The sequence below is a fragment of the Podarcis erhardii genome (genome assembly GCF_964252035.2).
Source record: "Podarcis erhardii genome assembly, chromosome: 1".
NCBI classification, from domain to species: domain Eukaryota; kingdom Metazoa; phylum Chordata; class Lepidosauria; order Squamata; family Lacertidae; genus Podarcis; species Podarcis erhardii.
Genome location: NC_138497.1, coordinates 100,516,276 through 100,543,160, shown reverse-complemented (window position 1 = coordinate 100,543,160; position 26,885 = coordinate 100,516,276). Strand labels below are relative to the sequence as shown.

The 26,885-nt window shown below is 38.6% G+C and overlaps 1 protein-coding gene across 3 annotated transcripts in view; it reads left to right on the top strand.

The window, feature by feature from the left end:
- The window catches only part of LRP1B (LDL receptor related protein 1B), a 778,324-nt gene that overhangs the window by 687,238 nt on the left and 64,201 nt on the right, over positions 1-26,885 (top strand). For all 3 annotated transcript variants that reach the window (XM_081869915.1, XM_081869916.1, XM_081869914.1), the window contains 13 exons: positions 1,035-1,175; positions 2,525-2,712; positions 4,147-4,330; positions 5,712-5,797; positions 7,456-7,578; positions 10,442-10,623; positions 12,456-12,655; positions 18,111-18,299; positions 19,324-19,472; positions 20,154-20,247; positions 23,524-23,640; positions 25,322-25,441; positions 25,712-25,831. In XM_081869915.1, coding sequence (XP_081726041.1) covers positions 1,035-1,175; positions 2,525-2,712; positions 4,147-4,330; positions 5,712-5,797; positions 7,456-7,578; positions 10,442-10,623; positions 12,456-12,655; positions 18,111-18,299; positions 19,324-19,472; positions 20,154-20,247; positions 23,524-23,640; positions 25,322-25,441; positions 25,712-25,831 — 1,893 coding nt within the window. The remainder of the gene's footprint in view (positions 1-1,034; positions 1,176-2,524; positions 2,713-4,146; positions 4,331-5,711; positions 5,798-7,455; positions 7,579-10,441; positions 10,624-12,455; positions 12,656-18,110; positions 18,300-19,323; positions 19,473-20,153; positions 20,248-23,523; positions 23,641-25,321; positions 25,442-25,711; positions 25,832-26,885) is intronic.

Here is a 26,885-nt window from a genome sequence, read left to right as displayed (position 1 = left end):
TTGACAGAATGTGGAATCCAGTCAACTTTAAATAGACCATGGAGTTATCATTTATAAATAAGTTGCTATGTATTTCTCTTGAAAATATACATTTCACATTTACCAGTAAAATCAAAGAACAAGGGAGTAAACAGGTATTTCTTTGCTGTGGATAGAGTTTAGGATTTGGAAATTTCAGAGCTTGGGATAAATTGGAATTGAGCCATAATACTTATTGGATGGCTTCAGCCAGGTTACTGCTTAACTCACAGCAGAATAATTTTGAGTAAAGAACTCTAAACTGATAAATGTATTGGTTAGTATCTCTTAGAGGGGTGAATGGCACTATTTAGTGGGAAGAAATCCCAATGAAAATCCTTGTTATTATATATTTTACATGGCTGTTTATTTGTATATAGTTTAAAATTTTATATATGGATATTTTATGATGGCCTATACTTGTAATGCCTAATAAATGTTTGTCAAAGTAAGTAAGAAAATTTATTGTTCTAAACTCAAACCCTTTATATTTCTCATATCAGACACATTTCTAGTCTGTCTTCACAAACTAGTTTCAGTGTAGAATTCTAGGTCATGTGAGCCCAGGCTACAGCCATGTTGCAGACATGTCCCAACCCAATCATATTTAGCAGAGATCCAGAAACTGTTAAATCTGCTACTGTAGTTGCTCATGAAGAATTGTAAGCCCTGTGTGTCCTGTTTCATGGCTGGAGACTGTTCTGCTTTGTCAGAGTAGTTACAACAGCTTCCAGCCATTGAATAGGGTGTTGTGGCCCTGTAGCTCCTTGCTAAAAGCTGTTGAAACTGCTCCTTTGGGCCATACCCAGGTCACCTGTAGAGGCACAGCAGCAGAGAAGGAGGTGGGTAGTTTGGTTACCACTATGGTTGAAGTTTGCATCTGCTAAGAAAGACATCTGCAAAGTAGTTTGAAATGTTCTATGGATCAGCTCCTGTTTGAAAAAGATAGATAGTACCTTTTTTGGAATATAAATATTAGAGGTCCACATTATTAATGTCTGGCCACTCTTTTTTAGGCTATCGTCACTGTAATCCTGGAGAATTCAGCTGTGCAGATGGAAGATGCCTGTTAAATTCTCAGTGGCAATGTGATGGAGATTTTGATTGTCCAGACCATTCTGATGAACATCCAATTAACATAAAATGCAGAAGCGCAGGTTCAGCCTTTAAAATATTTTTACAATTAAATATATGTGTAAAATAATTTAGCACTGTTGTTAAATAATAATGTAGTTTTTAGTAAAAGTTGGTATTTGTGGAGTGTTGAGAGAACTTTCAGGCCACAAAGAACTAAGGGAGGATCAAATTGTCCAATCCAGGGCTAGTAACGTAATTGCACAGCAAAACTATAAGCCTTGCCCTATCTCTGTTCAAAATCTTGAACTCCAAAACTACAATTGCATCCTGAAAACTGCAGGTGTGCAAATTTGCGTATTTGCAAGGAACACAAGTCCTCGGTAGTTCCTCCACCCTCAGAAGCTTTGGGGTTGGTGACCGGGAAGATGGCATTCTCTGTGGCAGCCCCTAAGTTGGGGAACCCCAACCCCCACAGAGGTGAATCTGGTGCCTTGTTTATACAGCTTCCAGTTAATGATGAAGATGTATCTCTTTACCCTGACTTTTGACATTTGAAGTTTATATTTTTAGGACACACCTTACTTCTGCAATTATAAGCTATCTAAAGCTGTTTTTAGTATAGTGTTTTAATGTTGGAATCTGTCCTGGAACTTTAAGGTGAATGGCGGGTCATCATCATCTTTAGTGAGACAGTTTGGTACTGAATCTGCCTTGGATACCCTGATGGATAATCTCTGTTAGAAGGACAGTGGGAGTATAACCCTGTTGCTGTTACAAGATCTCGCCTTGGCTTTCAACCCTCCTGGACTGTGTATGGGAGATGGATATAAGAGGCATTGATCTGTGGTGGTTCTGATCTGTGGTTGTTCCAGGGGAAGTTCAAGAAAGGAGCACTGGATGAGAGTTTCTCAGCCCCCTGGATCTTAAGGTGTGGGGTGCTGCAGGGCTTGTTGTTGTTGTTGATGATGATGATTCTCCCTATGCTTTGATCTTCCTGCAGAGGCAGGACGCTCTGTTCCATATTTTGCAACATGAAGGCCTTTCCCCTCTTTATGCTAAATAGTTGATAGACAGGAGGGAACTCAAAGGGCCAGATGAAATCCAGCTGAGGGACACACTTGGGCTATACATATAGGTGTTGGAGAAAAGGAAATATAGACAGAACTTGTATTTACTATTTGAAACAAACCAGCAGTATGTTTATGACTAATCATAGTTACACTGACTGGTGATGCAATCCAGTGAAATTGATGGCAAACTTTCTATAAATGGAAATGGGATATGTAAACAGAATATGAAAGAGCTGGACTGAATTTTCACAAATGATCTGTTTCTAAATTAAGATGCGGCCCACATGTTAATCCTGACACATCTCAACGTGTTCATTGCAATCCATTTGTGTCCTTTCCCTCTTGTTTCTTATTTTTAGAACAGTCATGCAACAGTTCCCTTTTTATGTGCAAAAATGGCAAGTGTATTCCCCAAGAAAATGTTTGTGATACTAAACAAGATTGTGGTGATGGATCGGATGAGAGAAACTGCCATATTAACGAATGCTTGAGTAAGAAAGTCAGTGGCTGTTCTCAAGATTGTCAAGATCTTCCTGTTGGGTACAAGGTTGGTAGTCCTGGTGTGTAAAATAGTACGTTATAAATAGAGTTTTAAATCTTAAATTTGACTTGCATATGTACCATAAACATTAGAATTTGACACTTCCTGGAAAAGAGAGCACACCTTGTGCTCACCAGCTTTTGCTATTCCATTAATATAATACAGAGGGTATTAGACTCTATGACTAATACTAGATTTAGTTTTATATGTCTTGGGGGCGGAATGTTTCATGGAAAGCCAAATAAACTGTAATATGTCTGAATATCTTGATACGCCTTTCTTTTGGTCAGAATAAAGGATTATTCTCCTCCTCCTAATGCTTTTGGACTGTAGCTCCCATCAGTCCCTCCCACCATGGGAATTGTAGTGCAACAACTTCCAGAAAGACACAAGTTCCCCACCTCTAATGTAAGGCTATGAGCTAAATATTTTGGTGGTAGTAGTGAGTAGTAGTGAGAAAAAGAGAAGCAGACTGAGGGAAGCAGCAAAGAAAAAAATTGTATAGCAATGTCAGTCATCTTGAAAATATCTTAATTGTTCATCTTTTACTTTTAAATGTTAATCTCCCACAAATTTTTGACCAGGTTCACAATTAAAAGAACATTAAAACAACTACAAAATCATGTGAAACTAGTCCCATCACACTGAATAACCCACAGAAATATCAAAATAACACCAAAAAATTAAATATATGACAAATTAAAAATGTGTTTAGAGCTTTTGTAAATTAGCATGAAGACTGAGCTTGATTATACTCACCTTTTTGAAGTGGGAGGGGGGATGAAATTTCACAATACTAGTCCATTGGCTTCCCCCAGTACTTTTGTATGAGTGCTTCTAGCATCTAATGTCTAGTGGCTGGGAAATGAAGAGAAAAGTGTGAGAGAAAAGTACAGGTAGAAGAGAAAAAATTGGGAGGAAAGAATTGGAGGTGGTATGAGGAATATTTTCCGCTAAGGTTCTTTAAAGCATGTAAGGGAAGGTCTATCTATATGTGTATGTATGTGATGGGGAGAGCAGAAGTTGCTGAAAAGCTAGGTTCCTCTTCTCTGCCCTGCTTTGGCCCAGGAAAGAGCAGGATGGTAAATATTAGTGTAGCATTTAGCAATGGAGGCAAGGAGATCACAGTCATCTGTATGCTTTGGGTAGATCTTCACAGTCCACCTCTAACTTGTATCCTCAGACCTTGCTACCTCTTCTTCATAAAGTGGGCTTCAGAATTTCTTGCAGAAACATGCAGCAGAAATATAAAACTTCTGCTATGGAAAACCACCTGGAGAGGAAGACTTGGTCTGAATTGTCTTTTAAAAGTTATTTTAGATGCTATATTACTAGGTTTTAAACAACATTTTGATCACATTGAAATCATGCCCATGCAAGGAAGAAAGCAGGTACTCTTAGGATGTCTGATGTATAATTTGCTTTTATTTTTCCTTGTAGTGTAAATGTTGGCCTGGCTTCCACATGAAGGACGATGGCAAAACATGTGTGGATATTGATGAATGTTTGTCTGGCTTTCCGTGCAGCCAGCAGTGCGTCAATACGTATGGAACCTACAAATGTTTGTGTGCAGATGGTTATGAAGTGCAACCTAATAACCCAAATGGCTGCAAGTCACTTTCAGGTATCATTTGCTTACTTGGCTTCCAGAATTTTACTGACTCAGTGCAGTTAAGCTTAGTCATAACTAAGTCCCATGGAAAGCAATGCAACTTAAGTTAGTTTTGACATTTTCCTTTAGTCATGCAGGTTTAAGACCTAAACATACTTTGTTCAAACAAAATTAACTGCGTAATGCACAATGCATTAAACTTTCCAGTACTAACCAAACTGTCTTAAGGCATACTTCTTCTTAGGTAAAAATAGATGTTTGTCCAGATGTGAGCATCTTGTCCCATCATTTGTTTCACATTATGGGATTGGAACTAGAGAAAAGCATGTGAAAGGGCGCTGGAGGAAGCTGACTTTCCTTCCCCCTTTGCCCCAGCAGCTCCTCCATAAATCCTCTCCTGAGGGTCAGCTAAATGGGGCCTACTGAATGGGACAGGCTGTGGTGTGGGGGCTGAGGAGGAAGGAGGGTCCCTGGAAATTGAACGGATGCACCTTTCACAAGCAGGAGAGGGCTAGTGGGAATAGAATTAATGCAAATGGTCTTTAATGTTCAGTAGGCCCAGTTGCAAGAGACATGTATTGTTGGGAAATTAGAGGGAAACATTCCACAAAATGGGTCAGGAGTGATCATGGCAACACCACCATTCTACATGCCATTTGAGTAGCCCAGAACTGATTTGCAAAACTGACTCTCTGAAAATCTGTCACTCTGAAAATCAGGGCTTAGAGTGGTTTGAATTTGCTCAGCATTCCTTTTATTGTAAATTTCTTAAATATTATTCTAAGGTTGTGCTGAGAATAACTTACTAGGAAGTTCCAATAAAATTAATGGGGCTTCTTTGTGATTACACATGTATAGTATTGCACTATAAATGTATTTTTTAATGTACAGTAGCTCAAAGTATGCTTCACGCGCACTTCATTTACAGAAATTTTGAATTATTAAAATGTAAGTCAAATGTATTTTCAGAACTATTCAGCTCACTACTCGCTGAAAATTCTGGCATGCATTAATTTGGACCTTTCTGACTTTTGAATTTTCCCCTTTCTTAATGTCAACTATTACTTATCACCTATTTGTCCCTTAAAAGCCAGGCTGAGTAGCTGTGCTTAAATTCATTTTGGAATTTAAATTATTGAGAGTGCTAATACATTTTCTGTATTACAAAGGCTAAATTAAAGTACTCTGAAAGAAATGCTAATTGAATCTCTTGTTCAGATTATGACGCATCATTGATCTTACTTGAAATATTATGCTTTTAATGTTTCTTTCATCCACAACACTGTTCACAGCATGTAGCATTTTATTTTTCACTACTTGTATTTCTATTCTTGAAGTTCCATAAATTAACTTAAATCCTAGCATAGTATTTTTCTCCTTTCGCTATATTTAGATGAAGAACCTTTTTTAATTCTGGCTGACCATCATGAAATCAGAAAAATCAGTACTGACGGATCCAACTACACTTCATTGAAACAGGTACAATTCCAATTATCATCTAATTAATACTTAATAATCTTAATACTCATTGCTCTTTAGAATGCTTGATGAACATAAAACCACAGTCTTAACTGCACTCCATAGCACAAAATAAGCTATGGACAAGGTTGGCTGTGAGCAATAAAAGTCTGTAATTCAGTTGTTGTATTTCTAGTAACTGTAAAGGACTATAATAAATGAGGTTTCTCTTTATTACACTTTCCTTTGTCACCTTAATTATGTGAATGGACCACTCGACCTGATATGAATATGTAAAATATGTTAAATCTAATTACTATTCAGGTCCCAATATCCTGAGTAGCCATACCTGCTGAAATGTTTTTTTCCTACAAATAAAGTTCCACTACCAGTGTCTATTTTCATGAGCACCAGTCATCATGGTATCATGTGTTATCCTTCTCTAATAAGACCCATATTTCTACTGTGAATTGCATCCCATTTTGTAAATGTATAATCACTGTAAGTATTTCTGCTAGAAATACTGGACCATGTATTCGAAATGCACAGTTTTTAATGGGCTTTTTTTCTGGAGGGCATAAATATTAAAATATCAGTTGATTGGAATTAGAATATGTTAAAATTTTGTGTCTGGGTTTGTTTTTTTAAGTTGACCAATGTTTAAGTTGTTTCAATGCCTCCTACTGACTCTCTTTATATTCGGAATCTGTTTCTTTTGTTAAGAATTAATAAAGCACCTAAGCCAGCTTGGCATACTCAAAGGTTGAATTCTTTCAAAATCCTGTCAATTTTGTCAAGAACATTTGATTCATTAACTGTGAGATACTATGAACAGCATCTATTCTCCCTTCCTGGAGAATCCCCCCATTTCCCCCCAGAGCTTGTTCTCAGAAACTACATCTGAGAGTTCCCAATTTGAGTGTTATGTGATCTAACTTCATACTTCGAATGGAATCCTGAATAATTTCTCCTGCACCTGCTTTTGCCTCAATAGGCAAACAAAGAGGCAGACACATAAGATGGGCTTGAACTGGGACACTTTTATTTAGATCTTAAATTGAAATCAGCAGAGGGGGATGACCATGGGGCAAGAACTAACTTAACTAACTTAACTTAACCATTTATTATTATTTCACAAAATCCATTATCCTTTGTGTTTGATTCCTGTTATATTCTTTTTTAAAGATACAGAATGTGGTTCACAGATTTTGTTAGTGATGCTGCAAAAAATTCAGAACTTTGGGAGATCAAAGGTCCTGGAAAATGGCCTTGCAGCCAAATTGGACACTACCCCCCCCCCCCTCCACAGAAATTGTGGAATTCCAGGTGTTTAGTAGATGTGCTTCAATGTGCTTTTTTTTAGTACAAACCTTACTGCTTTCTGACTTGGAAAAAAAATTGAATTTGTAACACATATATTAACTCAAAGGGGAAGTTAATTTCAGGTTATTTATATTTATCAGTTTAAGTAACATGTGAGTGCCACAATCGAGCAGTCTCATTTCAGCATCATGTTCTATTAAAAGATATAAATCAAACTTGAAAATATACAAGACATATATTATACCAGTTATATACACTTTTGATTAATCTTTGATTATTTATCTTGTCAGAGTTGTCATCTTTGTTGTATTAAATGGCTTATGGAAAAACCTGGTTAATTATTTTTTCCTTTTCAGGGTCTGAACAATGTGATTGCAGTAGACTTTGATTACAAAGAGGAGTTCGTCTATTGGATTGATTCCAGCAGGCCAAATGGCAGTAGAATAAACAGAATGAATCTGAATGGAAATTATGTCAAGGTGATTGGAAAGTAATCATGGAATTATAAACATTATTTGGGTTCCTACTTAATATTATTATATGCCAAATAGGGTTGTGCATTTGCACAACTTAAGCTAGTAAGAATTATTATAAATACAAAATAGCATATCTGTTCTTTATTTTTATTTTTTACTAGAGATCAACTGGGCTCAAATCATGCAGATAGTTTATTCAGCTAATACATGTGCAGTTAAATGTGTGGTTAGGTAATTCTAATAGCAAATAAAAGTGAATATACTGTTACAAAACTGTATGCTGTATGTCACAATGTGATTGAATGAAGTCAAAGCAGCTTGTTTTATTTGATTGGTTAGAAAAGTCATTTAAGGATGCTGATTGAATTTCTCCTGTATGTTTGCAACTTACTTTTCTTAACAAGTTATTGGTGCAAACAGTTTTTAAGCCCCGTGCCTTGCTTGCAGGGTTCTGAGACAGTTGTACAAGGTCTCAGGACGCTCCTGCAATCAGTGCTTTTTTCCAGGGGGTAATCAAGGGTACAGGGACGCGGGTGGCACTGTGGATTAAACCACAGCGCCTAGGACTTGCTGATCAGATGGTTGGCGGTTCGAATCCCTGCGACGGGGTGAGCTCCCGTTGCTCGGTCCCTGCTCCTGCCAACCTAGCAGTTCGAAAGCACCTCAAAGTGCAAGTAGATAAATAGGTACCACTCCGGCGGGAAGGTAAACGACGTTTCCGTAAGCTGCTCTGGTTCGCCAGAAGCGGCTTAGTCATGCTGGCCACATGACCCGGAAAAATTGCCTGCGGACAAATGCCAGCTCCCTCGGCAAATAAAGCGAGGTGAGCACCGCAACCCCAGAGTCGGCCACGACTGGACCTAATGGTCAAGGGTCCCTTCACCTTTACCTTTTTACTCAAGGGTACACAGTACCAGTACCTCTTTTGTTGTTGTTAAACTGTAACAACTTCATGGCGCTTACTGTAACAACTTCATGGTGAATGCCAGCACCTATTTTTCTAGCGGGGAAAAAGCACTGCCTGCGATACCTTGTAAGATCTCAGATGGCCTCTGTGCGGGATGACGAATGTGTGGCCTTATTATTAGGTGCAGAAGTTGTACATGAAGTGGCAGTGGTACAGCCCATCCCATGCAAGGGCACAGCTGTAACTGGATAGTTGCCCTTGATAGCTTCAGCATCCTGGGCCCTCACTGCAGCAACTACCCAGCCAGAAACTTCACTGAGTCATTCCATAGCAAGTGAGCCAACCTTTTTACCTCATGTCATCCAATTTCCTTAATATTTTGGACACTTGTTGAATGATCAGAATTAAGTTCAAATCTAAAGTTTTGGTTTTTTAATCTCATCCTGTTTTTGAGTTATGAGGGTTTGAAATTTCAAAAAAAGGGGGGGGGAGGAAAAATGAAAATTTTGGCCTTGCCAGACTACACAAAAACCTTAAAAAATTAGCCCGGATATTTCAAAACTAAAAATATTGATCTCTTCAGAACTTCATGGGCTTTAATATGGTATGTCACATGATGGGCTTACTTTAGATTTCAAAGTTAAATTACAAAATTTAAAAAGTGATTAAAAATGAATATGATTTTTTTAAAAATCCAAAAAATATATTATTTAATGTTTCTAAAAGCTACTTGCAAAATTTAATATTGGGATCTCAATGAGATCACATTTTTTAAAAAATATTTTGTACATACATATCTGCTTTATTTGGATTCTTTTTAGTATCTTGGAGTAAAATATAATAGAATAAACAAGGTTTAAAACTATAATATCAGTCATTTCATATCAGGCATTTCTTTAGAAAGTTATTTTCTTTTCTTTTAAAAATGTGTTCCAAACCAGAGTGATGGAATTAACCATAAGTTAGAATTCTTTGGATTTAAACTTAGTTTCGCTCATTCAACAAGTGTACAAAATATTAAGAAAATGGGAAGACATGAAATATTGGATCACTTGATATGGAAGGACCCCACTTTGTTCTTGAAGTCTAACAGTAATGGTGGTTGTTCCTGTCTTCTGTCAATTATCCTGGAGTGCCTACTGACAGTTACACCTAAAGAGGCATTTCACATGCTCCAGGTGTTTCTAAGCAATCAGCCTACTTTCCATACTATATTTGATTCTGGGGGGCTTTCACAGAAGCAGATTACAACATGGCATGTCTTCCTACTTGCCAAAATCAAAAAAGTGAAAAGCAGCAGTGTCTAGTGTCTAAACTAGCAGTTTGGATATCAGCCTGCACTTGGAGAAAAAGGACTAAAAAATTAATTTTAGGGTTGCCATATTTGAAACAGTGAAAATCCAGACAGAAAAGTTGTTGAGCCTTTTTTTTAGCTTTGCCCAAAGTTGTGGAGCTTTTCTGGCAAATTCTGGCTATTTTTAAAGAAAAATTGCCGAAAACAACACAGCCGACATGGGTTGCCATATGTCCAGATTTTCCCAGCCATTTTTGCGATTTCCACCCAGACACTGCTTCCAACTACAGTATTCCAGATATGTCCAGGAAATTCTGGACATATGGCAACCCTATTAATTTACTATTTTAAAATAGCTTTCTCAAACCAATGTTGGTTTTAATTTAGGCTCTTCTTTGTTGTTTTTAATATTCTTTAAGAAATGCATAATTTCCCTCAAATACCTTGGGAAATTTGGTCTGTAATCTTATATACTCCCTTTGTGCACAACAAAACTTCTGAGTAGATATACAATTAATTGTGCTGCCAATTACGAAATCACATTTGTTACTGTAATATCATTTGTTTCTCTCTTGCATCTTTTAAATATTTTTCAAGAATAAGAAATGGATTCTGTTCTTGTTTTTCTGTGTATTCCACTACTTATACAATTTTAATTTCTCTAGGTAGTTCATAACACAGCTGTTCCTAATGCACTTGCAGTTGACTGGGTTGGAAAGAATCTCTATTGGTCTGACACAGAAAAAAGGATTATTGAAGTATCAAAAGTCAATGGCCTGTATCCCACTGTTCTTGTGAGCAAAAGGGTGAAGTTCCCTAGAGATCTCTGTTTAGATCCTCAAGCTGGGTATGGAATTATATTACAAACTAATTATGTTAATTGATCACATCTGATTAGGAGAATGTGGGTTCTTAGGTTAGTTTATGAATGTGTTTAATGGTTACAAAAGACAACTCAAGTATTTATCATAACATATTTGAAAATTCCAGAATGGAAAATTGAAATATCCTTTTCTCCTCTGAAGGCAGAAGGAGGGTTAATTATGTGACCTGACAGAGATATATTTGCAATAAGTTAAAACTTTACAGCATAATATCATTAAGAGATGAAACATCCTTAAATAAGATAATAAAGCAGTAAAGCTTCCCCTATATTTAAACAATTATGCTTCAGAATAAGGAATTTTTTTACAATTAACGAGCAGATGGATCCCTCAATTAAAATTAATACAAACATCCAGTAGATCTTAAGAATTTGGTAAAGCTTTTTTGTTCCTTGACAAGATGTTTTGCTCCAAATTATACCCAGTGACATATTTTCTTTGGGCATTATTTCTCTAGATGTTACAAGCCAGGACTGTAGCTATTTATTAGAGATATCAGCCAAGCTAGCTTTGGTCTAGCCTGGAAATTAGCTTTGGGAGCTCTCATCTCAGAGAACAGGTGAGCAATAGTGTTCACATCAAAGAACAGGCAAGCAGTAGGATTTCCTGATTGACTCTGCCAAGCACCCAGCCATCCCTTTGACATCTGGTAGGGGAGAGAAAAAGGGCCTTCAGCGATGGGTTGCTGTTTCTCACCTAACAGCTTTTGGAGCTGCAGCATCTTGAAATCAATAGTGATGTCTTTATTCATTATACATCTTTAGGCACCAGGTGAAAATGTTCCTCTTCAACCAGGCCTTTGTCTGATTAACATTCTCTGACTCTGTCCTTTTAAATGTGGGGTGGGGGAAGCAAGGGGTGTTATTGCTTTGTTTTGTTCTTGTTTTTATTATGTATTTGTGTTTTTATGCTATGAACTGCCCATTGATTTCAGTATGCAGATTTAAAGCCCCCTGTGGCCATGGAAATGGATGTGTAACATTGCATATAGATAACACAAAGTGTTCTTTTGTTTTCAGCTGCCCCTGACCAATATTTTAATTGGCCTGAATAAATTTTGATTAAATGCACTTTAGAAATTTTATTTTTGTTTCTGCAGTAGTGCCTATCCTCCTCCCCTCCTCAGAAATGAGCAGAGGCCTTTTCTAATTTGGGGGGCAGGCGGTGGTGGAAATAGCTCGCCTTATCTTATGTGACGCATGATTCACATGTGGGTTACTCGTTTTTCTTTTCTGATGCAAAATATCAATATTTGTGAACTTGTCATTTGATTGATGAAGGATCTTCCTGCAGAATCATTTGCTCAAGGAACAATAACAGCCCTGCAATGTGTGATTGTTTTCTGAGACAGTACAGCCAAACAAGGTCTTATAGGGACATCATTCATATGCTCATTACATCCATATAACTTGGGGTGGAATCTTTTATTAACAATAAAATTAAGATGTGAACCATCTTCCACCTTAATCCTTTGCTCCAACTGCGGGGAAGAGGACATAGGACAGTGCATTCCTTTTATTGGTAACATTAAGATTGCTACCACCTGGTTTCAACTGGAGTCAACAAGTGAAAAGAAATGGACCTGCCACCATAGAGTCTAGTTTGTCCCATAGTTAGTGGACAAGTAATATAATCAATGAGCACTATATTTACTAACCAGCAATAGTACTTCCTAGTTAGAATGTTTAGGATTGCAGTAATAGAATAATTCTTGATCCCCTGGTTATACACATTTTTTTTCCTGACGAATACATTTGTATCAATAAACAAAAGAGTTATCAATTTTATTTCCTAGATATTTGTACTGGATTGATTGCTGTGAGTATCCTCACATTGGCCGAGTTGGCATGGATGGCTCTAATCAGACAATTGTGATAGAAACACAGATATCTAGACCAATGGCTCTTACAATAGATTATGTCAACAGAAGACTCTACTGGGCTGATGAAAGCCATATTGAATTTTCTAACATGGATGGCTCTCGTAGAAATAAAGGTCAGTTGCTCTCTGAAACAAAGTTCAGACATTTTGTTATTTAGCTAGGTTTTTTATGCTCATTATAGAAGTGAACGTATTTCTATCGACTACATTTTCACCAATAATGTATGCTAAGAAATCAGAACACAGCATATCAAAGAGGATGGAAAGCAAGAGACTGTAGCTGTTTTTTAAATTTTTTTTAAAGCACTACTCAATTATCCTATCCAAAGCTAAAAATACTTAATGCAGACATAAAAGGGGAGAAAATCACCAGTACAAGCATAAAACATTTATTTCCATTCATTAATAAAAGTGCAGCCATTAGTTCTTTTAAAATGACAGTACATATGTGATTCAAGAATATGTAACTCAGGAATATACCAAGACCAATGAGTAAGAATATATAAAGACCAATTAATGACATGCATTTACTATTCCCCCTCCCCCTATTCTTATCTATATTTCTCTAGTATAAAAATCCAGTGAAACAGAGTTTTAAAAATCCAGTCGTTTTTTATATTTCATTTACTGGGTTCCATTAGTGCAAGTGCCCTCCAGATGATATTGGACTATAATTCCCATCAGGCCTGATCAGCATTGCCCCTGATGAGTTCAACAACATCTGGAGGGCAGCATGCTGGCTACTTCTGGCTAGTGTAGTTCTGGAGATCTTCACCTCCTTAATCAACTGTAGCGATTTGAGAATTATTGCTGTGACACTGTGACTCCTGTACAAAACTTCTTGATATATATATGCACAGCAAATGTACATGCACACATGTAAGTACCAAATATTTTTATTTGTTACTAGGCAAGCTTGGGGGATTATTGCTACTAAATTAAGAACCCAGGCAGCAATGGTTGACAGATTGAGCTGCTAATTTAAATGAAGACTTTGCTGATTTGAATCTCGCCTTATTAGTTGTTATCTGGGAATTGACTGTCTCATAGCATCAGGTCACATCTAGAATAAAGGAGTAATATTGTCTATCAGGATTATAATGGGAATCACTTTTCATATATTTACCAATTTATTTCTTGTGAGCACGGTTTGATTTTTGTGTGTATATTGTCAAAATTGGGAAAGTTCAAATGGGGAGTTAGCTCTCAACTTCAAAGGGCCCTATTTCTAACCTCATAGTGCTTGGAAAATGAGAGAGTTGTCTTCCAACTTGGCTTCTATTCATGAGGCCAGCACTATACTACTTCTGCCGCTGACATGAAATAGTCAAAGCTCTATGGAAGACAATGGAGGTTCATATATATGAGCAATGATGGACTTTCCTGAATTCACCTAACTTTTACATTTTTTATTCAAATCTCACAAGTACTGTATTCAAAATCATATTTAAAAACATCAATATTAGTTTATAAATAAAATAAATATTAGTCAATATTGAACTGTCTGCATATTTTGAAAAAATATAAGAAGTACATACACAGGTTGTCATAAAGAGTATATAATTTAATGAATGAGATTCAGAACATAATTTTTATAGATAAAATGGTAAATTGCATATGAACCCTTGATTAAACCTTTGACAAAATACTCAAAATTATGCTTTCCATGGTGAACAGTTTAATTTACAAACTCATTTAATGGACTTCTGTATACAGTGGTACCTTGGTTTAAGAACAGCCCTGTTTACGAACTATCCGGTATAAGAACTCCACAAAACCGGAAGTAGTGTCCCGGTTTGCAAACTTTATCTTGGTCTAAGAATGGAAACCGAATGGTGGAAGGGCACAGGCAGCAGAAGGCCTCATTAGGGAAAGCACGCTTCATTTTAAGAATGGCTTTTGTTAAAGAACGGACTTCCGGAACGGATTAAGTTCGTAAACCGAGGTCCCACTGTAGTCCAGTATTCCATCGCAGACAGTGATTATAGAGAACCATGCTTTCTTTGTTTTTTATATAAAGGTACTTACAGAAAGGGATGTAAAATACATGTTGAGTCAATTAGAAATGCCAGATTTGCCATTGGGACTATTTAATCTTTCTTTGCAGGCTACTGGTGTATCAGAAATACAATGCAGGTGGGCAGAACTCAGCAAACAGTAGAGAGTGTACTTCAATGAAAACCAATAACATTTGCAATTCCTCCTTTGATGACAAATCTTTTGTTGATGTGTCACATTTTTTTCTCTTCAGGAATAGTTGCAGAATTGCGGATTCTGATGTCTCCATCTCCCCCTATATAGTGATGAATGTACCTATTACACATCCTTCACCCCACCCACTTGACTTTCATGTTCTGCCACCTGCTATCGAAGAATGTGTAGCATAATAGCTGACTTTTCATTTAGTACATATAAAAAAGTACTGCAAAGTCATATTTTGTATAAGTGTTATAAGATGAAACGATCTTGGTTCCTCTTAAACCACTTCATCCTAGATGATGATGCCCTGTAACAAGCAATAAATCTGAGCTAAAGCTTCCAGAGTTCCTCCTATATATATATACGTATTCCTAATACTGTATATGTGGAGGAAAACACACTGCAACAAGTGACCTCAGTCATAATTTAAAATTTGACTCAATCGTCACCCTTTATCTTGTTTGCCCCAATCCTAGAGCAGTACAAGAACCTGGGGGGGGGGTAATAATTGTTCCTGACCAGTTGCTATCTAGGGGTTCAGACTAGTCCTATTTGCTCAGGAATATTTATTGATAGAAGGGATGTGGGTGGTGCTGAGCCTGGGGCTTGCTGATCAGAAGGTCAGTGGTTCAAATCCCCATGATGGGGTGAGCTCACGTTGCTCGGTCCCTGCTCCTGCCAACCTAGCAGTTCGAAACACGCCAGTGCAAGTAGATAAATAGGTACCGCTCCGGCGGGAAGGTAAACAGCGTTTCCGTAAGCTGCTTTGGTTCGCCAGAAGCGGCTTAGTCACGCTGGCCACATAACCTGGAAGCTGTCTGCGGACAAATGCCGGCTCCCTTGGCCAGTAAAGTGAGGTGAGCGCTGCAACCCCAGAGTCGTCCGCGACTGGCCTTAACAGTCAGGGGTCCCTTTACCTTTATTTATTGATAGGCACTGTATCAGTAAGTAAAATATTACATAAGGGGAAGGTTCTATTGATCACGGTCCAATAAGCCAAATGGGGTACTGCTCCACCAATCTCAGTCTCTCCTCAGCAAGGCCCCACCTGCCTGCTTCCTTCCTTACATTCAGTCCACTGTCTGTTAACTTCCCCTCCTTAGAATCTATAGAACTCGGCAGGCAGAAGAATTCAAAATAATTAACTATTCAATGCTACAGAAAAAAATTAACATTTAGAGAAATGGAAAACAAATCATTAATATAGATTGATAAGCAGTTGCACTATCTTGTGAGCAAATAAATACAGTTATCAGTAAAAAAAATGCGTACATCAATTTACACCTTGATAGACAAGATTAACAGTTCTTTATAAGCAGCATTTGTCAAACAAAGGTTACTAGATTTAGCATAAAAAGATACACTCAGTGGTAGTACACTCAATGACATGCAGCGCTTATATCAAGCATAAAAGAGTTTGACATGAAACTCATGAATATTTTAAAAATGAAACATAGCACAATTCCTATTCTCATCACAAACATCTACTGTAGTACTTGCAAATATTTTCCTGTGTTATACCATCAATGGATTGCTTCACTTGCTACCTTCCCTACAAACTGCATTGTATCCCTTTTGCAATACTCCTTTGAAGCCCAATCTAGAGGGCCAGAGTTTTGTGGCTTCTGCTTGTACAATGGGTCTTTCCCCTCCAGTGCCCCTCATGCCTCCTGCAATTGGCTTGGGGGACATGAGAACCCCCAAAACAGGGCATGGAGGTAGCCGGGGGTGAGGGGATTGTTCCATATGGCAAGCTGAAATGCTTACACTGTTGGAACGTTCAGCGTAGTGCAACACTGAATTCTCCCATAGTATTATGATCACTGGGTTTGCTAAATCAGTGCATATTATGGGAATAGTTCTTAGGTAGCAGTCTTCTACACTGTATTCCTGAATGGTTAGTATTCCACAATACAATGTTATTTAAAAGGTGTTGTGTTTTTTTAAGGTAATATTATTTTAAATAACATTTGCATACTACTCTTCATCTGAAGATGGCTTGGTGGTTCACCACATAAAAATACAAAATGAGAACACAAAACATAATAAAAACAAGGACAAAAACCAATAACCGCCCTCCCACAAACATATTTAAAAAGATATAGCTTGTTAATCAGCCAAAGGCCTGGTTAAAGAGAAATGTTTGCATCTGGTTCTTAAAGATATGTAATGAAGGTGCTGGGCAAACCTTCCTGGAGAGAGCATATTCCACAAATGGGGAGCCACTGCAGAAAAGGCCTGTTCTTGTGTTGCCATCCTCTGGACCTTTCATGGCGGAGGAACACAGAGAAGGGCTTCAGATGATGGTCACAGGGTCTGGGTCGGTTCATATGGGGAGAGGTGATCCTTGGGGTATTGTGGCCCTGAGCATGAAATAAGCCTGATAGCACACATGAAACCCCACCTGATAATTCACAGCAAAGTGAATACTTGCATTACAGCACAAAAACAGTGTTTTTCATGCACATAGATTCAGTTTTCTTCTCTCTTCATAGAGTTTTGTCCTTACTGCCATGATAATTTTATGAACTGTTAATTACTATTTTACATGCTTGTTACTAGTAATGGCTGAACTTAAAACAGCATGCAAAGGGACACTGAACTAAACATACACAGTGGTCTGAACAAAGTTCTGAAATTGAGACATGAGAGGGACATGAGAGGATGATTTGCCATTAATGCACAGTGCCACTCTGAAAACAAAATCAGTTAATTTGGAATCTCAATCCCAAAATGTGGGAGAAGTTCAGATAGAAATGAAATACGGTAGCAAAATTGCTGGAGCGGTGGGTGTACTCACTATCTTGAACATGAACTCAAGCTGTGTGGAAAGCAAGAATCTTTTGTACATGCCCAGAAAGTAATAGGCTCTGCTCTGACACTCTTTGCTCTTCTTCTGATGCTGTGGTGGTGACTTGAAGCACACCATATGCATGCCTAGACACAGTGTAACCAAAACAATGTGCCCTTGCATTGCCTTTTTAAATAGAACAATAACCTTGTATGATGAAACGAAGCTGCATCCAAAGAATTAAGGAATCCCTGCAGAAGCTATAAATTACATCCAGCCTACAATTTGTGCGAAAACTTTCAAATCTGCATGTGGCAGTGCTCAAATAGTATCCTGCTATCGGTAGCTGTTTCTTTCACTATGGTTAGGCCAACAGAGTTTAGCCAAGTGGGGTTGATGTATCTAATCTTAATCCTAGATACTTTTAACTGGTAACAAAGAGCCTCCAGGCTTGACAGGTTGTCACAGCCATTATTCACAAGAAGCTATGCAGTCCTTGTCTTTGTCAGCTTTTGCAGTATGGAATATTTTAGCTGGCAGTCTTCCAAAACTGAACATTAATCTTACATTCTGTTGCAGTTCCTAATCAACATATTCTAGGCGTGATTGCTCTCACATTATTTGAAGACTACATCTACTGGACTGATGGAAAAACCAAGACAGTCAACCGTGCCCATAAAACCTCTGGAGCAGATAAAGTAGCCCTGATTAACTCGTGGCATGCCATAACTGATATCCAAGTGTATCATTCATACAGACAGCCTGATGGTAAATATCTTCAGCATGTGTTCTGTAAAGAGCATTCTGACTTCATTAGAGTTCTGAAGACTTTGCTTAGTGATTAACCTAAGCAGTTTTATATTGAATTGCTAAAGAAGTAAGACGGAAAGAAGAGCAAAATATTAGAAGTATGGTTAGTTTCACTGAAGGTCTGACACTGAAGGTCCATTACATAAGCAACCTATGTTGGCTTTGTGAACCGCCTCAGTTCTCACTCAGTTTTTGTAACAGGCCATGGAAAGAAGTAAACTTTTACTGAACCCACAACCACTGCCAGTAAGTCTCTACTGGACACCAGGAAAGAGTTCACAGTTGCACAGGGTCCAGAATTCTCTGTTAGTTCTGAGTATTTTTGAATTTCAGGAGTCCTTCAGGCTTGTCAATTGGCTGAATTAGTCTGAACTAATATAATACGACGCAAACTGTATTTTATAGACAGTTTGAATCAATGCAATTTAAAGGCCTTTTGGACCTTTTTGTGTGTGTATCCTAGGAAAAAGTGGGGGAAAAGTACAAAAGGCCTTTAAATTCTGTTGATTCAAACACACACAGGGCCTGCCGGCCTGCCCATGAGGTAGCCTGAGGCAGCAGCCTCAGGCATCAGGACACAAAGAGGAGGTGCCTAGGTGGCCTCACCGCCTACCTCACTGCCTCCACCGCTGGAGGAGAAGTGGCAGTGACACAGGCTTCTGGCAAGATCTCGCTGAAATCTTGTGCATTCCATGAGATCTTGCTGGAACTGCTGCATGACCCAGATAAGGGAGGACTTGGTGGGCAGCACCTTTTGCCTCAGGTGGCGAAATAGGATGTGCCGCCCCTGAAAAAAATTACTTTCATCATATTGACAGTCTGATGGTAAATATTTATGTGCATATTTGTTTACTTACTTTATTTTTAGTCGTACTGAGGTACCTCTATTTGCCAGAAGTTTAACTGGGGGAAAGCCAGCTATGTTGCTTTTCACGTGAATCACCTTAGCACATTTTAATTGCTTCTTCTTTTGCATTCCTAGTGCCTAAACATCTTTGTGCATTGACTAACGGTGGCTGTAGTCACCTGTGCCTCCTGGCCCCAGGCAAAACACATACCTGTGCCTGCCCCACCAACTTTTACCTCGCGGCAGATAATAAGACTTGCTTATCAAACTGCACAGCCAGTCAAGTAAGTAGAACATGTGTATTGTAACATTTATAAGGATTACTTATTAATGTATTTAGAGACTTTGAAGCAGCATAAAGACTTGTGAGAGTTTTGAGATTAAGGGAGGAGGGCACTAATAGTTTTAAATAGCAATGAATGAAGGTACTGTTGGTTAGAAACTTAGTTTTTTGTTGGTTTTTTTAAAAATCAGAAAATCTGGTTTATGGTGTTACAGTTATGTTGAAGCCTAAATTATTTATCTTTATATTCCTTATTTGGATAAATTTCATTAGGTACATCAACAAAGCTATTCCCCCACCGTAACTTGACTGATATGTGTTGACTTGGATCCTGATTTCCAAAGTTCTATTCATGGAACAGGCTCTTCCATCTCTCATTTGCTTTTATAGCCCACTGTCTCCCTCTGTTTCTGAACTATCATGTCATGGAATTTCCCAAAATACCCCCCTCCCCCAGCCCATGAGAATGGAAGTGCCTTCCACTCACCTAAGTATGCCTGTGAATCCAGATCATTAATACCGTTAGTGGGTAAGAAACTAATTTCAAAGAACAGCAGACTCCATATTCTGGCTTTGGGCTCTGATTTCTTATAAATTATTTTCAGTTGCAAAAAAAATCATGTTATTTCAATAAAAACTGTCAACACTTTAAGGTTTTCCATATTATACCTTTCTCCTACAGTTCCGCTGCAAAACTGACAAATGTATTCCATTCTGGTGGAAATGTGACACTGTAGATGATTGTGGGGATGGATCAGATGAACCTGAAGAATGCCGTAAGTATTTTAGCAAGTTGCGTTAACCTAGCATTTTCATACTGTAAGAGTCAATGTGGTACAGTTGTTAAGAGGGTTGGAGTAGGATTCAGGTCTCCACTTGGCCATGAAATTTGCTGGATGACCTTAGGCCAATCTCTCAGCCTAATCTACCTCACAGGTTTGTTGTTTGAATACAATGGGAAGATAGAGAACCATGAAGCCTTGAGCTTCTTGGAGGAAGGTGGGATATAAATTTGTCATTGTTGTTAAGTCAATAAAATCTACAAGACTGCTACAGAGTGAACAAAAAAATTATATACTAACTTAATTATCTGGAGAAATAGAACTTTTTCTAAGCGTTTCTGCTGCAGCTTGGTATAATATTTAACTTTTTTAATAATTTCCTAATATCTCCCTTATTTATATTATAGCTTTTGCAAATAATACAAAAGAAGATTTGCAGCAGTCTGGCTATCACTAGAGATTTCATAAGATGTACTGCTGCTTGGCACTTTTATAACACTGCTGCAGTATCCTGAATGTGCTGTAAAATCTGCAGATATTTTGATAGGCTCATAGTTCATGCACCTGCCACAATACTCCTGTCATTTTTTAAAAAGTAAACAATGTTTGCAGCAGGTACAAGTATGCCTGCTATAATTTTGCCATGACAGATGAATACGTGACAGGTGAATACAAATATATTATATTCATGAAAACAGGCTTGCGTAGCTTTGCATTTTCTGCATGGTAATTCATAGTGGAGACTTTTCTGCTGCACATGGCTTATATTGGTTGGTACACACTCTTCAAATCTCTTCATTCTCAATTTTTTAAATAAACTAGGCCAGTAGTTTTTTTAATCAGCAAGCTTGAAAGCTTTCTAGAGCTCCAGTGCAACAGCAGAAGCAAAACAGGATCCTCAGCAGGTCACTTTCTTACCATTACAATTAACAGTATTCCCTCATCTAGTTATGTTGGAAGTCTGTCAGGCAGTTACTAGGCAACAACCAAATGCTGTCCGCCAGTAAAATATATGTAGTGGATCAGCAAAGCAGCAGGGAAGATGGCATTGTGCTAACACACCAGTAGAACCATGGTCGCCCCGTGGCATTTTGGCAAACTACAAAATGGCACCCCCCTTCCCTGTTAGGGAAGAAGGGAGGAGGGAGTGAAGACTGACATCAGGAACAAAGAAGGAATAAAGATAAACATCAGCATCTGTTGCCCCTGCAGATCCTGCCACCTGAGGCAGTCACCTTGCCTTGCATCATGCGTAGGCCAGCTCTGGGCAGAACCAATCTGGTTTTCCTGCTGGCGCAACTTTACTGTGCCAACGCTGCCTCATTCTTCCTCTCCATAAGCAGCAGCAACTCAGCTGTCAAGAGTGAGCGCTGCCACTCAGCCACACTGATTGCTACTGTGTATAGGTATATTTATACATGTGGGTCAATTCAAATTGAGTTTAGGTGATTTTTCACTATACAGTGGTACCTCGGGTTAAGTACTTAATTTGTTCCGGAGGTCCGTACTTAACTTGAAACTGTTCTTAACCTGAAGCACCACTTTAGCTAATGGGGCCTCCTGCTGCTGCCGTGATGCCGGAGCACGATTTCTGTTCTCATCCTGAAGCAGAGTTCTTAACCTGGAGCACTATTTCTGGGTTAGTGGAGTCTGTAACCTGAAGCGTATGTAACCTGAAGCGTATGTAACCCGAGGTACCACTGTAATTTGAAATCCAGACTGGATTACTGGGAAGGAAACTAGTTATGTTTGACTGCCTTTGCTTCACAGGGCTAATGGTTCTCAAATTTCAATCAAATCTCTGAGGTCTAGAGCTCAAAGTGTCCTCTGCTGTAGAGGAAATGTAAGTGAGATTAGCGGTGACCTGAGAAGAGTGGCTTGCTACTTAGAAGGAGTGAAGTCACCACTACTAATGCCATGATAAAGAACAAATATGACTTGCATTGAGGTTTAGAGTGGAGAAAGGCTTCCCAAATGTGCAACCCTTACTATTTTGAGGACAGAATGTTTTATTAAATCTTCCATTAATTTAGAAAACCCTGAAAATGTAGAATTTTAAAATGAATCAATCAAATTAAGATCTCGTGGACCACAATATTAAATGCACATACTACAGCAAGTACCAATGGATGATGGTGTGGGATTCATTTCTGAGTAAGCATGCATAGGACTGTGGTGTCATAGTAGTGATTTGTAGCAGTCCTATAGCATAGCTGTCATAATTCCAGCCTAAAACATCTTCCTATGGATGCCTAGAATCTTTCTAATAATTTTGGAGTTGACTAGATTCTGTTTGAACAAGCTACCGTAGTTTCACACTCACAGAGAGGCAAATTTCAGTTTTAGTTATTAACCTAGGCATACACATACAGTGGTACCTCGGGTTACATATGCTTCAGGTTACATACATTTCAGGTTACAGACTCCGCTAACCTGGAAGTAGTATCTCGGGTTAAGAACTTTGCTTCAGGATGAGAACAGAAATCATGTGCTGGCGGTGCAGCGGCTGCAGGAGGACCCATTAGCTAAAGTGGTGCTTCAGGTTAAGAACAGTTTCAGGTTAAGAATAGACCTCCAGAACGAATTAAGTTCTTAACCCGAGGTACCATTGTACTTATTTTAGCTGGTACTGTTTCTTGTTTTGATTCAGAAGGTATTTGTGCTTCACAGTAAGTACTGGTGCATTAAGTAGTTTGAATGCAGTCATTTTGCTGATCTGTACTTGCAATCTGATGTCCTGAGGAACATCAGAATGCAGGAAATCACACAGCTTACAGTTGCTGAGAAATTCAGCTTTCATGCCAATTAGCTTCCACTTCTCCTGCTTGGACGTCATATAGTTGTGGGAGAAAGGTGTAGCTGTGAATTTGTAAACAGAGAGTCATCTGGCTGAAACAATTTTAGTACAGCTAAGAGAAAATACATTTAATTGCTTCTTTGAGGAAAGAGAAGCAATTAGAATCACCCAGTTTCTGATAGTTCTCACGTTGCTTTAAAAATTACAGAGTAGAGGCATGCATTCTTGTTAATTGCAAAACATTTTATATGCATTTGATTAAAAAAAACCCACTGACTTATAATGGAAAATTTTCATTAACGTACTTGGACTAAGAGATAGACACTTTACATATCTATTTATTAGTAAACAAATATATGATAGCTTTTTCATAAGCCTAGAAATGCTATGAAAGGCTGTTGTGTTGTTGCTGTTTTTTAAAAAAACTCATTACCATGAAATGCAGCTGTTCAGCACTTTATTCTTTTTTCCAGCTGAATTTAAATGCCAGCCTGGGCGATTTCAGTGTGGAACTGGACTCTGTGTTTTACCAGCATTTATATGTGATGGAGAGAATGACTGTGGAGACAACTCTGATGAACTCAATTGCGGTAAGCATTATATGGCATGAGACTGCTTTGAGGTTGCTGTTGTTGCCTACAATCAAGTGGTATATAAATTTTGTGAAATAAATGAAATCAAAGAAAAAGCTTTTTAGAGAATCTGATGCTATAGTCTACCATTTATCAGCTGCAGCACAGCATCATGTACTGTGCTCCAGCTTCTTTTGTTTTTTAATTGGTTTTACCATATTACATCACAATACAAATATACCAGAGATACTCCCCATCCCCACATATATCAATCAATCAAATATAATATTCTTTTGTCCCTCCCCCTGCTTCCCTCCACCCCTACTCGATTTCCTCTACATTCTGACATTACATTTATCTTTGCATTCTACAATCTTCTCAAATCTTCTATATATTCTCATTATGCTTCCTTACTAATTTACCTTCCCTCAGCTTCATTGTTCCCTTGTAAAAGGGCTGCTAGCATTTTACATCTCCTATCCAGTGGCTGGTTTAGTCTTCAGTGCTATTGCGCCAGGATGAGGACAATCCTGTTTAAGGTGCAGAAGTGCTGTGCAAGGGTTTTTACAGTTGTGGGGAAAGTGGAACCACACAAATATCCCAGCACAACGTTCTAAGAACTGAAGGAGAAACCTCATTGCCCTAGTGTTTCTATAACTTACTGTTGCCACAAGAGTACTAAAGAGATCTGATACAGTGCTAGAAATCTGTAAAACAAGACAAGCCTGTCTCTTTAACTGATAAAGAATATGCCATTTTATCAGCTGTTGTGCATCCAGGTGTTTGAGTTTCCCTAGCTAAAATTCTGAATAGTACCAGGCTGCCAGTAATGTTTAGCTCTTAAGAATCATTAAGAAGTTGGAAGATAATTACAAAGAGTGTATCACTCTAATATTATTATAAGATGACTGATAACAGCTATCAGGAGAGTTACAAGAGAACGGTGACCTCTTTAAACACTCTTCTTTGTTTGGTGAAAAGGCTGTCTGGCAATAAACCCTGGATAAAATTGATGTACAAGAGGAATGAAAAAGAGTGATAGAGAAGGGAAAACATAATTACATGAAGGAGATGTAATGATGTGTTTCCAGCTTGTCATTTCAAAATGCACTTGGAATAATGTGTGTGTGTGTGTGTGTGTGTGTGTGCGCGCGTGCGTGCGCATGCAAAGTTTCAGCTTGTAAGATAAACGTGAAGAAGTCTGAACTTAAAATTACTTTAATGAACAGTTCAAACAAGATTCAAAGAGCCAATTTAATATTGAATATGATTACCCAAAATGCAATAGTTGACCTCAAAATCTCTTTATTTTGGATAATGGTTGATTTTTAGGTAAGCAAATATGCCAAGCACTGCAAATCAGAACCAAGTAACAGCTTGAGTCCCATTGAAAAGTTGTGGCAGCATGCAGTAGCAACAGGTGTTGCTGCCTGCCTTGTCCAGTCTGGTTCAAGGTGAGATGAGTGACTGGTGGCAACATACAGTGATGGTGATGGCAGCAGTGCCAGTAGTAGCATGTTGCAGCACTACGTAGAGATCCAGGTGGGAACTTATTGCAAACATCATGCTGAGTGCTCACTGAAGTCTGGTACCAGCCCTGATAATGAGGCATTCAAAACAGCAGTAATATAGCTGAGCAGTATAAAATGAGAATCACCCGAGTTTTCTGTCCTGAAGCTTCTTATTTGTTTGTCCTCAGATACACATGTCTGCCTGTCAGGTCAATTCAAGTGCACCAAGAATCGAAAGTGCATTCCAATAAATCTCAGGTGTAATGGACAGGATGATTGCGGTGATGAAGAAGATGAAAGAGATTGTCGTAAGTTACTTACGTAGAAACTCCAAAATTGCATTATTTGTGGTCAGTCAAACACGCTATACACATTGTTGTTTTGGTGAATTCTTTTGAATAATATAATTTGAATAATGTAGGAAGTGGAGATAAGACATTGGGGTTTTTTGTTGGGGTTTTTTGTTTGTTTGAAGAATTGAGAGAAAGCTAGCTTAAAACAGCTTTGATTGTTTTAATTAGAATTTCTGAATGTTAGAAAACAGTTTCTGTACTTAAAGTAGCTCATTTTCTTTAAAGCGGAAAACAGCTGTTCTCCTGACCATTTTCAGTGTAAAACAACAAAGCACTGCATTTCTAAACTATGGGTTTGTGATGAGGATCCTGATTGTGCTGATGGGTCTGATGAGGCAAACTGTGGTGAGTATCCTGTATACTACTGGCAAATGCAATTCTCTAGTGCCTGCCCGTATGTGGCCAAAACTATATGTCCCATGCACAAGAGTGAAATATCAGCAGGCTTGGTGGGAATTCGGGGTTTGCAGACATACCAAAAGAGAGAGAGAAATCATGAAGTGGTGAGAGAAGCCAACAGCCCAAAGACCACTGAGCGTACTCATTGTCCATTGAATACAGCCTACTTCTTGGATGAAAAACCATGTGAGATTGGGAATGGAATTGAGCATGCCAGCTCTTTGTAACCATGTACAGGACCAAATTTTGTTGTAAGGCTTGTAAGAATTATTATTTTTAAAATATTCTTACTAAATTTATTACCCACCCTTCACCAGAAGGTCCCAGGGTGATTTGCAGCTATTTAAAAACAGTTGAAACCAAGGAAAAGAGTGGAAAAAACCCAAGAATATTAAGTGTTTCATCACAACTAGTGGTAATAAAGTCAGTTCATATTAGAATCATTTCAGATTAGAATGGCTCCTTCTATGCAGAAAAAGGGTTTGATCCAGTGGAGAATCCCACTGATGGAATAGGAGGGGAGGGATTTTTTTGTTGATTCTATCCTCCCTCTGCTGCCATGCCTGTTCTAAAAGGTAAAGGGACCCCTGACCGTTAGGTCCAGTTGTGGCTGACTCTGGGGTTGCAGCGCTCATCTCGCTTTATTGGCCAAGGGAGCTGGCGTACGGCTTCCGGATCATGTGGCCAGCATGACTAAGCCACTTCTGGCGAAGCAGAGCAGCACACGTAAATGCTGTTTACCTTCCCGCCGGAGTGCTACCTATTTATCTACTTGCACTTTGACGTGCTTTCGAACTGCTAGGTTGGCAGAAGCACGGACCGAGCAACGGGAGCTCACCCTGTCGCGGGGATTCGAACCGCCGACCTTCTGATTGGCAAGTCCTATGCTATGTGGTTTAACCCACAGCACCACCCGCGTGTTCTAGACAATCCCTAAATCCCCTGAAGCAAGTTTTCTGAGGGCACAAGAGGCTGCAGCGGGGAGGGGGGGGTCTTAAAT